Raw genomic sequence first — 11,671 nt, 5'->3', positions numbered from 1 at the left:
AAATCTACAGACCCTAGCCTGCACCCTGGTTCAGACAGAGTGGGACAAGCTCCCCACCACCACACAGTGAATTCACCATTCAAACTGAGTACTTCATACATACACCATATGCACTAAGAACCAACTAGTGCCGTCTCCCCCCTCCCACTGAGAAAACCAGGCCATTTCTGCACACAAGCACATTATTTTGTCCATAGTGGTCTTGTCATAGGACAAGTGAGAAGGGTCTGCTCCACCCCACCACTGCCCCTAGCAGTGGCTGACAAAAGCAGGACACTGACACTTCTCAGCTGTCAACAGGAAAGCTGCTGATAGTTCAGCTCTTCAGCTTCAAGAACCTGAAAACAACAAAAAAAAACCCTTAAATATTTTGCATTTCTAAACATGATTGTTTGGCAAGAAAACAGGATATCAGACCGAGAAGACTTCATATTTTATTTCCCACATCACTATGAAAGCCTGCAGGGATAAAAATTACTCATGAAAACTTTTTATATTCAGTTGAATGGGTTGTGCCCAAATGGCAAAAGCAGCCCTTCCAAGGCATTTCCCAAACTACATCAGTTTTGGAGCAATCCAAGCCGTTAGTCAGGATTGCACTTCGAGGGCTGCACTGGAGGTCAATCAGAATCCCACTAAAATTGCTCTTTACAGCCAGGTCAAAAAGGCCCTCCTCTAAGCAGGCAGCACAACTCCCCCTCTTGTGGTGCCTCCAGATTCAAGAGATAATGCGATGGCTGGTGAACAAACATTTTTAACATCTCTGTTGGAAGAGCAGCCAAAGAAAGATGCTGTTCGAGAAGTCGAGATCCTTTATTTTTCCCATGTTGCTCTTGTGCTTTGTTACTCCTGGTCAGTGTGGCAAAAGAAGCGGGGGGGAGGGGGGAACAGAGGAGCTCCAGCACATCCAGAACACATGACTCTGTTCTGTTTCTGCACATGATTTGCAAACCTCGTCATCAGAGCCCCCCTGCAACCTGCAAGCGCCAGCCCTGCTTGCGCAACTGGAGGTTGATGAAGCCAAGTCCCCACCCATCCAGGAGTGTTACAAGTTTCCCACTTCCAATGCAGGCTGGGGGCTTCAACAGGGTCCAAAGCGAAACACACTCTTTCACCACAGCAAGCCTCACTATTGTAAGCAGATCCATAATGCCTGCACTGGAGTCACTACAATCAGTGATGGACCAATCACAAGCCATCAGGAGCCTATGACAATGGGCTGGTTCAGACAAGACCCAAAACAGGCACATTCAAGCACATGGGGAGGAGCATGAGCTGGCGCAGGCTGCCTCTTTCCAACAAGCCATTTCACTTCCATCCCACTGTAGGACTGGGCAGCAGTGGGGGGGGGGGGGATAGACTTTTCAACAGAGCAATGGAGCCAACACTCTGAACCAGCCTTACATCTCCTGATATAAGGTTAATATACCTTGCGGGAAGGACAGAACAGGCTTGCGTCTAAATGCGCCCAATTTTAAATGTTGGAGTTCTGAAGGAAAAGCCGCCCTGTGGCCGCCCTGGGTCCCTTTAGGGAGAAGAGCGGGATATAAATAGTTTATTAAGGAAAAGCTCAGCTTCTTATTCAGAAACCCTCACAGACCCGGGAGAAATGGCACAAAGCCTCTCTACAAATGCAAACAGTATAGCAAAGGGGCTCAGCACTGCATAGCGTCACTTTGGACTGATCTTTGATCCTTCCCTGCAGGAGTTTAACTGATGGGACAGGAGGAAGAGGAAGATATCCCCAGGAGATGTGGCCTGGATGAAACTTCAAAGTTCTGTCAAGTTCTAATAAGGATGTCTTTGAATACAGGCTGAAAACTGTGATATGCATTCAGTCTCACAATTTTCTTTATAATACTACTTTAAAAAGAGAGTCAAAGTACCGCCTTAAGACAAAAACAATTAAGATTGGAGGGACTTCATTTTTAACAAAAGTAAACAAAGTAATGCTTGTGAAAAGGGGTGAGCACACCTGAGCTAAACAAGTTTTATAAAAATGCCAGGATAGCAAACTTCTGTCCAAGTCTAAAATATCTGGAACTGATTCCCCTGTCCTGCACTCTCAGTGGTGAGAAGCAACAAAGAACAAAGAAGTAAGTATTCTTGGCAAAATCTGTGTCCTTGAGCAGAATAAGCTTCCTGAGAAATAAGGAGTTAGGGAGGCATCAAACCACTTACAACTTCAGGTGCTTTCTTAGCATCCCTTTAGTTTTATTCGGAAAAGGGATTTAGCGGACACCACACTCCCCAGTCCTTGCTTGGAAACGTGAGCAGAGTGTTCATTTGGCACAGACCCAATGAGTTTGCTACTATGTTGTGCTCAAAAGCATCCGGCCTGGGTGTCCAAATTAAGGGCCTGGCATTGCCTCAGTCTTTTGGGATTATCCTTCTCACACAACTCCCAGAACTCCAGAGTCAGGCCTGCTAACACAGCAGGGTCAGAGCTGCTGCAGAGCCCCCCTTCAGCTGCAGTCTCTCTTGCTGCCACTGCTGTCCTTGTGTCGAGGAAGGTCTGGGCAGCTGCAGGAGGACGGGACATCCTCAATCATTCGCTGCCTCTTCCTCTGTATCAGTTTTCCACCCGTGAAGCCCAGCACGCCACCGCCAAGAGCAGCTGCAATTCCTGCCACTTTGAAGCCAGCCAGGAGTCCAATGGGCCCCCCCAAGACTCCACCCAGGAGGGCACCAGCCACGGGCAGGGCCGCCAGCTTGTACTTTGCAGCCTGCAGAGAAAATGGAAGGGGAAGTCAGAACATGCGCCTGAACAGATGTGCCTTTTCCCTTGCTGCAGAAACATGTGCCCCTCCCCCCAACAACAGGTGTGTAAATATCTGGAGCGGCCTCTTCCAGAAGTCAGCGTTCCAATTCCACCACTTTTCCAGATAACCTGATGCACAATGGCGGTGAAAAAGAGTCACTAAGAGGAAAAAAGGGGGTGTAGAAGGAAGGAGTTTGGAGAGATTGAGAGAGAAGAACAAAGAAGCTTGGAAGAGAGAGAACTAAACTGAAGGATTAATGGACTGAGGATCTAATCGACTGGCTGATGGAATACTGGACTTGCTGACTGACCGATGGACGAGCTGACTAAGGGCACAATCCTAACCAGGTCTACTCAGAAGTAAGTCTTATTTTGTTCAACTGGGCTTACTCTCAGGAAAGTGTGATTAGGACTGCAGCCTAACAGACAGATAGGCAAATGGACTTCTGAGGATTGCTGGAACAGAGACTACTGGAGACACTGGAGATTGGTGTGTGGCTGTCACTCCCAAGACCTGCTGAGGACCAAGCTGTTGCTGTGGTGGTTGGAGAAGCTGCTGGTAGGAGAGGGGAGGAAGGAGGACCTCAGCAGGAGAACAAGCGAGCTACCCTGGTGGTAGGTCCAGCAGTGCTGCAGTGCAGAACTAGGGCCATTGTTGAGGAACACAGGGGAGCTAATTAGCTTAGTGGGCTTAAGTTCTCTAGGTGAGGTTTGGACTGGGCATTTGGCAAAACATCCTGATCCTGAATGCTCAAACACACAGGTGTGCAGGGTGCAACCAGCCCCTGTGAACTACCAGGGCTTTGGTCTCCATACTCCATCGGCACACTTTCATTTTGCTGAGGGCTGTTCCTATAAAGACAGATGGCTGCCTTAGCCTGGCTGAGACCATCCATCCACCTTGTTCAATGCTGTCAACTCCAAGCATACAGGCAAGGGATTCCCCAGCCTTGCTACCAGAAATCTTTCTCAGGGGTGGTCCTGCTCAGTAGGTATGCTTGGACCTACCACTTAGAACATAAGAGCAGCCCAGCTGGATGAGGCCATAGGCCCATCTAGTCCAGCTTCCTGTATCTCACAGTGGCCCACCAAATGCCTCAGGGAGCCCACAAAACAAAGCTACGTCCTCTCCTCCTTCATTTAACTTTTTGCCACTTTTTGTGGGGATTCCACTGGAAGAAGTGACACACCATCCTTCCAGTAACAGAATATTGTGAGAAAATGAATTCTCTGCCCCCCGCTCCATCTCCCTTAATTGCTCACCCCTTCATAGCAAAGGCAGTGGATAGTGGGATGCATGCAGAAGAGTGCCATCAGCAGGCCCTACCTGCCTCAAACTGTGCGTTCCTTCTTCGACATTCCCAACAGCAGTGCTGACGTTGTCTTCGATCCTATCTATCTTCTCCTGCTGAGCCTAGAGGTGAAGGAAGGCAGAGTGAAACTTCCACTGGGAACATCAGGAGGTCAAGACACACACCAGTTCAGGCCCCAACAGCAATCTTCATCTGCTGCATTCCACAGCATTCATACATAGTTCAGTGACCATTATATAATAATATAACAGAGAAGCTGCCTTCAGAGCTCCACATTACAGGAGGAAGGCTGCTTGTGCCCCCTGTGCACGCTGCTTGCTTGCCAGCCTTCAATAGGTGAAAACTCATAAAAACCACCATTTGTTGTCAGAAGACCTGGGGCAGGCTGCCCAGTTGACAGCCAAAGAGGAACTTAACCCTTTGCAATAAAACGTGAAGGCCTGTTAAAGAACAGATATCTGCTGATCCACTGCACTGGGGATAAACAGACTAGAGCCTCAAAGGAGGAAATCCCAATGGGCACTGATGCAAGCTGTACTTTTACATCGAAAGCATTCTGCATCAAGGACAATGTGACTGTTTCACCAGCAGAGACAGCCAAACCAGCAAGGCTTGCCCGAGCCCAAACACATTCCCGCCACCAAATGGAAAAAGAAAACATTAGGCTTGGCCACCTCTCATTTCATTGTGGTCAAGGATGAGAAATATTCCATATTCATTCATGAATGCTGATGATGCTTGAAGAACAGCCCTGCTGACCACAAATGCCTTTAAGGAGGGATGTTAATTCTTTACTCATTACTGTTAGTTTGCTTTATCTCATTTTTAAAAATACTGTGACTCTGGCCTGATGAAAAGACGGAAACTTACTTAACAGTGGGTTAGTTTATAGTCATGCAATATATAGTTTTCTTTTAAAAGGGTGCTAGAGAGGGAGGGGGAGCTGTTTAAATTTGTCATCTTTCAAATGACAAATTTCACTGTCAGTAATTTGTTTTGCTATCAGCACAGATGTCAAAGTTGATTAATTGGATTTTTTGTGGACTAAAATCAAAATCAAATATATTGGACCAAATATTTTTGTTGACTGATTCTAGAACAGAGTCTTCAAAACTACACCCTCCCCAAAATTCAAAACCCTCCCCAAGAAAAGACCCAACTGCAAACACAGCCTTATGACTTTATATCTCCATGGAGCCTGTAATTTCAGGTGTCAGATTTTGGGTCCTGATCGTTCTAAAAGTTGATGGATAAAGGCCCCAATCCCATCCAACTTTCCAGTGCTGATGCAGCTGTGCCAACAGTGCATGCACTGCACCCTGTGGTGGTGGTGGTGGGCAGTCACGAGGCCTCCTCAAGGTAAGGGAATGTTTGTTCCCTTACTCGTGGCTGCACTGCGGCTGCATCGGTGCTAGGAAAAGACCATGAACACTATTTTCATCCTTTTAATTCAAATTTACATGACTAATTTTAATCAGACATATACAAGTTCAAATATGTAGTAAAAGAAAGAATGCTACATCTTGCATTTTTTGCTAAACCATATTTTCCCTTGGAGGAATAATTTTACTGTACTGTATTCTTTTCTTGCCCTTTTTGTCCATGTCAGGACACCAAAGAGGGCCCATGCAATGACAATACATGGAAAGTAACACAACCTATTAAAAGCAATCCAACCAATAATTTTGTCTGTAAATTGTTTTGTGAACGTAACAACAACAACTTCTATTATAATTATAATTAATTATTATTAATTAGACAAAGGGAGCTCCATCTCTTTCATGGGTCCTTGCGACAAACTCCAGACCTTCCTTTCCCTTTTTAAAAGAGAGTTCAGAAGAGACAAGTTGTGACATACTTACATTAACAAGCAGAGAGAAGTCTGTCACTAGCTGGTCAAGTTCAATCAAGTCCTGGAATAAAACCCAAACAACAAGAGTTGCTCTCCTGTTCTTACAGACAGGTTAATGGTATCATAACAATAAGTGAACCTTGGACAGCAAGGGAAGATACCTCTTCTAATGTTTCCCATGACTCTGATGCGTTCTGATCCTGGGGGATTTCAGGGAGAGGAGAAAACAATTGGCTGAGGCTCTGGGAGGTTCCTTCAGCAAAGGTGTCTAAGTGAAAACATAGTCACCTTAGCAGTATGCAATAGGAACATTTGAAAAGGCAAACAACCCCCCCCCCCCAACACTGTGGGCATTGAACATTCTTCTTCTTTGCCTAGCACCATCAACATGCACTAGTGATGTACAAGGTACAGACCATCCAAAAACTGGCAAGGAGGGAGACCAAGACTGGCAGCACCTGGAGGAGAACCTGCATTCAGTTCAGCTACACACACTTGGGGTCATGGACAGTGGGGTGTGGGGACAGAGGGGTTATGCCAAAAGCCTCAAAGAAAAGGTGGAGATGAGGAAAGATTTGTTGTGGAAGGAGGGAGAAGCCATCATGCACATGGTCCAAGCCTCAGGGGCAGCAGCAGAGGAGAAATTTAAAGGAGCCAGGCACCTCCCAGATTGCCAAGGCAGGAAGAGCTGGAGTAGCAAGGTAGAGACTAAGCTATGTGTTTCGCTGGTCAAACTACACACAAAGTTCAACCCAGCATTTACTCAACGAATCCCCTCAGGTGTCTCTAACCACTGGGGGGGGGGGTACGACAAATCAATTTCCATCAGAAAGATGGGGTAGGAAAGAAGCTTTAAAACCCACCCTCCATGTACACCTGTGGTCTCCGGCCAATTCTCCACCCACACCCCCAGCCAGTTTCCACCCTGTCTGTTCAAAAAGGTCAAGAGGCTTCTTAATCTAAATACAGGCCAAACAGAAGTGAGATTCTTATACCTGCCCCAATAGTCATAGATCTGGTTAGAGGAGCCTGCGGTGAGGCTTCCCTCTCACTAAACTGTTTTTTAAGTTCTTCTGCAGATTCTGAATGGAGCTGGAGGAACTTTTTTATGGCAAGGGAAGCCTCCTCTTTCACCGGGCTGAGCATCCTCTGCAAAGCCGGGGTATCTTCTTTTCGGATCCGTAAACAAAGCTTCTCCATCTCTCGGATATTTGCTCGCAGTTGCTAAAATAGTTTGAAGAAACAATTGGTGTTTTGCAAAGACTGCTTCAGAAACATATCCCACTAAATAGGACTATTTATGTGTCATTAATATTTATTTGAAAATGAACATGACAGGCCAGATGCAAACCAAAAAAGGCCTTGGTGCAGTGCTGACAGTGTCAAACTAGATATGGGGAGACCTGGGTTTAAATCCCTTGTTAGCTGTGAAGCTCCCTGGATGATTGTGGGCTAGTCACCACCTCTCATCTTAGCGACCTCTCAGGTAGGTTGTTGCATGGATTAAAAAATGAGGTGGGGGGAGAACTTGTACTCTACCCTGAGCTCCTTGGAGGAAGGCTGGGACCTATGGCCTTGTTCTCAGGTAATGGAGAGCTTTAGCTTTTTTCGGTCATCAGATGAAGTTTGACAGTTATCTTAAACCAATCATTCACCTGAATTGTTTATTCTGTGTACGGTAAGAATAGCTCTTTTCATCTTACACCTAGAAGCAGCCCTGGCTAGAAGTACACTTAAGAACTTCTGTATGACAACAACCATCTCACTGTCCACTGAGAGCCCTAGCAAGAGCGTATCTGCTGGATTTTTACAAGTACCATTTTCTTACCTGAACAGTACGACCTGCATTAATGTGCTCTTCATGTAATCTGTCCCACAGTTTGCATCTCTGATACTAAAATAAAGGGGCAGGGAATCTGTTTAATGTTATTGTGCAGCTGACAACAAAGAAAAGAAAAACAATCCTTCAATTAATCATGTTTGAGAATTAATCATGTTTGAGCAGAGCTCATTAACTGCGAGGGGAAACCATTCAGACACCTCTATGTGTCTTCTTCTATAGGGTCTCCAAACTCTGGCCCGGGGGCCAGATGCGGCCCACAGCAAGCCTCTTTCTGGCCCGCAGCCAACCTCTTGTCCCCTGAAAGCCTCTGGCCCACTCAACTGAACATGACCAGAACTGTGCTCTGATTGTGCCTGGAGGGTGTTCTGAGGGCCAAAGAGGTTGAATGAATGAGCCCATTCATTCATTTATTCACTCATCTAAGTTCTATCTCTAATTTATTTATTTAAATTTTATATTTGAATTTTTTTTCGGCCCTCCACACCCCGCCAGATATTTGATGCGGCCCTCTGGCCAAGAAGTTTGGAGACCCCTGTTCTATAGCACTGGTTCCCACCTGCAATTCATGGACAATAGGTGGTCTGCAAGACCCTGAGAAGTGGTCCACAAGGTATTGGGGGGGGGGGGTGAAGATTGCCTTTGATCACATTCAGCGTCTTGCCAAGCAAACACTACCCCATGGACCACCAAAGTGGGCAGAGAATTGCTGTGGGTGGTCTGTTCTCCGCCCTCTCTGGTAGTCCATGGGGAAGTACTTGTTCAGGAGATGCTTCCACATGAACCACCACAGAGGACAGAGAACAGACCACCCACAGCTAGCAACCCACAAATCTTCTCTATAAACAATAAATTTTTAATAAATCTTCTCTATTACAGTTGTAATTGTATTTTTTGTGTGCAGGAGTGGGGGGTTGCATGTGGTTCATGACTACTCCAATTTTTGCCTCAGTAGTCCATGTTGGCAACCTTCAGTCTCGAAAGACTATGGTATCGCGCTCTGAAAGGTGGTTCTGGAACAGCGTCTAGTGTGGCTGAAAAAGCCAATTCGGGAGTGACAATCCCTTCCACACTGGGAGCAAGTGCAGTCTGTCCCTGGTCTGTCTCCCTGGCTATGGGCCTTCCTTCTTTGCCTCTTAGCCTCAGACTGTTGGCCAAGACTGTTGGCCAACAGTCTCAGTAGTCCATGGGTTCCTAAAAGTTGGGAACCACCACTTTATAGCTAAAGTAGTTGGGATGGGGGGAAATGTTTGGCCTTGGAACTGAGAAGGCAAAAGTTAAAGCCCCTCCTTTTAGCATCACTCCAAATCTCTCTCTCTCTCTCACACACACACACACACACACACACACACACACACACACACAACTTACAAATCTCTCAAAGTACAAGTACTTTGACCCTAACTTTCAAGTACACATGCTAAGAACTGGACTATGGATTGCCTCTGCATGGAAACATCCTACTTGTATACAGTTACAGGATTTCAATCAAGGTGACAATCAGTTTGCTTGAAGTTGGCTGCTTTAATCAAATATTTTTCACGACATGGAAGCTTGTGTAAGATGAAGGGGAAGAGTGAGGAGGACTGACCTTCTCAATGTTTATCTGATGCTTTCTTAACCTTTCCAGATCTGTTGGAATTGCAACTTTAGTAAACTTCTGAATAGCCGGTTCAAGACGACGCAGATTAACCTTTTCCTCATCATCAGGCATCTTCCAGCTTCTAAAGTCAGCACCCTGATCTGTAAGGAATTGAAAGAGTTGTCTGAGCATAGTAGGGCACTCACAGCACAGGTGCATCAGTACAGACTCTTCCAGAGTAAGACAGACCCCTTCAATTTCTCTGTGAATAGAAGAGCTTCATTTTTCGCATTTTCATACTGCCCTGCCTTCAAAGGGCTTGGGGTGGTGGACATAGTTCCTTCCCTCCTTCTGTTCTGTCTCCACAGCAACCCTGTGAAGTAGGCTAAGCTGAGAGACAGTGACTGGTGCTAGGTCACCCAGGAAGCTACATGGCCGAGCAGGAATTTGAGCCTGGATCTTTCAGGTCTAAGTCCAACTCCAGAACCACTACACCATCCTGGCTTTCACGTTATCATATTTTGTCATCAGTGCCTCCAACCATCAAAGAAGAACATACTTGCACAGGCAGGCTCTGTATCAAAAAGGTTCTGTATCACAATCTTCCAACAACCAAGAGATACAGTCACTCCAATAGCGTGAAGTCTCACTGTTGCTCTTCCTGCCAGACCTTCCTGTTGTGAAACAAGGAAACTTCGGGGCACGGGGGAAATGCTTTCAGGACACTGGGTTTAAAGCACCTGCTGCCTGCTTCAGGGCAAAACATTTAGCCCAGGCAGACACCCCTAAAGCAGCCCAATCCAGTCCTCCTGCATCATCAGGATATTAAGTGTGAAAGCAGCCCTGATGGGGATGATGATGATGCCACACACAGGCGCTTAGAAGAAGCAAGAGGAAAAGGCACAGAGGATGGGGGGCTGCTTGCCATAATGATGGTAAGGCACAGAACCAGAGGCGTAACTAGAAGCCCCAGCACTGGGGACAGTGGCATCATGATGTCACGTGACACCATTGTGACAGCATGATGTCACTTCTGGGTTCTCCCTGGAGGGGAAGGTGCTGGCGGCTCCAGAGAAGGAAGGGGGGTGTGAAGCTGCCAATGCCTCCCCCTCCGGGGAGAACCTAAAAGTGACATCACATGACATGCTGTGGGGCATGCTGGTGGGGCTTCCTTGCACACTGTGGCCCACCACTATAGGGCCTGGGGCAGACGCCCCTCAGGCTCCCGCTTAGTCGGGCCTCTGCACAGAGCCTCCCTGGCCAGGAGCAGTGTATCTGAGGACAGGCACCAGGGACGCCCGTGCCTCCTGCTCTCCCGGGGGCGCCAGGCTGGTCCCATGGCGGCTGCCGCGCCCGCCCACTCACCAGTCCGCCTCGCCTCCAGCGTCCACCTCTGCTCCTGCCCTGACCAGCAAGCAGGAAGCGGAAGCGGCTGGCCGCCCCCTTGCGGGCGCGGACTTCCTGCTTCTCCCCGCAAGGGCCAGCTGGGGTGCAACCTCTGCGCGTGCCAGCAGGTGGCGCTGTGGCTCTGCTGTGCCGCCTGGAGGGGGCCTTGGCTGGAGCTCCAGGGAGGGGAGAAGCATCTGCAGTTCTTGCTGCCACTGCACACGCCTGGGAGAGCAGGGAGGTGCTGTGGGTGGGGAGGCAGGTGAGGCAGAGCCTCTCCACCGGAGACCTTCGGAAAGCGCCGCCGCCGTGGAGGCACCCAAGCAGCCACCACACGTGTGCATTGCGCCTTGGTGCTTGGGTGCCTCCCACGGCGGCGGCGCTTTCCGAAGGGCTCCAGTGGGGAGGCTCTGCCTCACCTGCCTCCCCACCCACCACCCAGGGAGGCTCTGCCTCCCCCGCCTCCCCACCCACCACATGTCCCTGGTGAGAATGTGAGCAGAACACCCCACACCCATTCAGAAAATGGCCCAAGAGCCACGTTGCATGTGGGTGGTGGGTGCCTGAGCCCCTCCCGCAGCGGCGGCACTTCAATGGGGAGGCCCTGCCTCCCCCCCCACTCCTAATACATAAGGAACACCTGCTGCATCAGAGAGCCCACCCTCCTGCTTCCCCACAGTGGCTCCGCAGCTGCCTCGAGAAGCCCCCGAGCAGCAGGAGAGAAAGGCTCTCCCGACATCGCTCCCCGCAACCGGCAGTCCACTGGTATTCACCGCTGCTGAGACGTGCGTCCACCGCACGCGGCAGGGCCAGAGTGGGAGGCGCGGAGCCAGAGGGGCCGGGAAAGGGGCCGGCCTCTGAGCCCGGCGCTCTGTGGGGCGGAACCTTCCCGGCCTGGGGCTGGGAGCGGGCGGGGTCCGGCGCCGCACCGCTCCCC

General features: G+C 48.8%; 1 protein-coding gene across 1 annotated transcript; it reads right to left on the bottom strand.

Annotated features, from left to right (window-relative positions):
- Positions 1-463: 463 nt before the first annotated feature.
- Positions 464-10,803, bottom strand: STX17 (syntaxin 17). The gene is made up of 8 exons (XM_066624929.1): positions 10,714-10,803; positions 9,358-9,509; positions 7,755-7,820; positions 6,922-7,150; positions 6,088-6,194; positions 5,937-5,987; positions 4,089-4,175; positions 464-2,726 (listed from the first exon to the last, which is right to left on the bottom strand). Exons 2-8 carry the CDS (start codon positions 9,478-9,480, stop codon positions 2,466-2,468), a joined length of 924 nt encoding a protein of 307 aa, XP_066481026.1. The 5' UTR covers positions 9,481-9,509; positions 10,714-10,803; the 3' UTR covers positions 464-2,465.
- Positions 10,804-11,671: the final 868 nt, after the last annotated feature.

This window comes from Tiliqua scincoides, chromosome 4 (genome assembly GCF_035046505.1).
Source record: "Tiliqua scincoides isolate rTilSci1 chromosome 4, rTilSci1.hap2, whole genome shotgun sequence".
NCBI lineage: Eukaryota > Metazoa > Chordata > Lepidosauria > Squamata > Scincidae > Tiliqua > Tiliqua scincoides.
This window is presented reverse-complemented; position numbering and strand designations above follow the sequence as displayed.

Coding starts and splice junctions, on each gene's coding strand:
- STX17 (XM_066624929.1), bottom strand. CDS start 9,480: ATGCCTGATGATGAGGAAAAGGTTAATCTGCGTCGTCTTGAACCGGCT. Junction 7,821..9,357: donor ATCAGATAAACATTGAGAAG/GTCAGTCCTCCT, acceptor CCTTTATTTTAG/TATCAGAGATGCAAACTGTG. Junction 7,151..7,754: donor ATGCAGGTCGTACTGTTCAG/GTAAGAAAATGG, acceptor AAACTATTTTAG/CAACTGCGAGCAAATATCCG.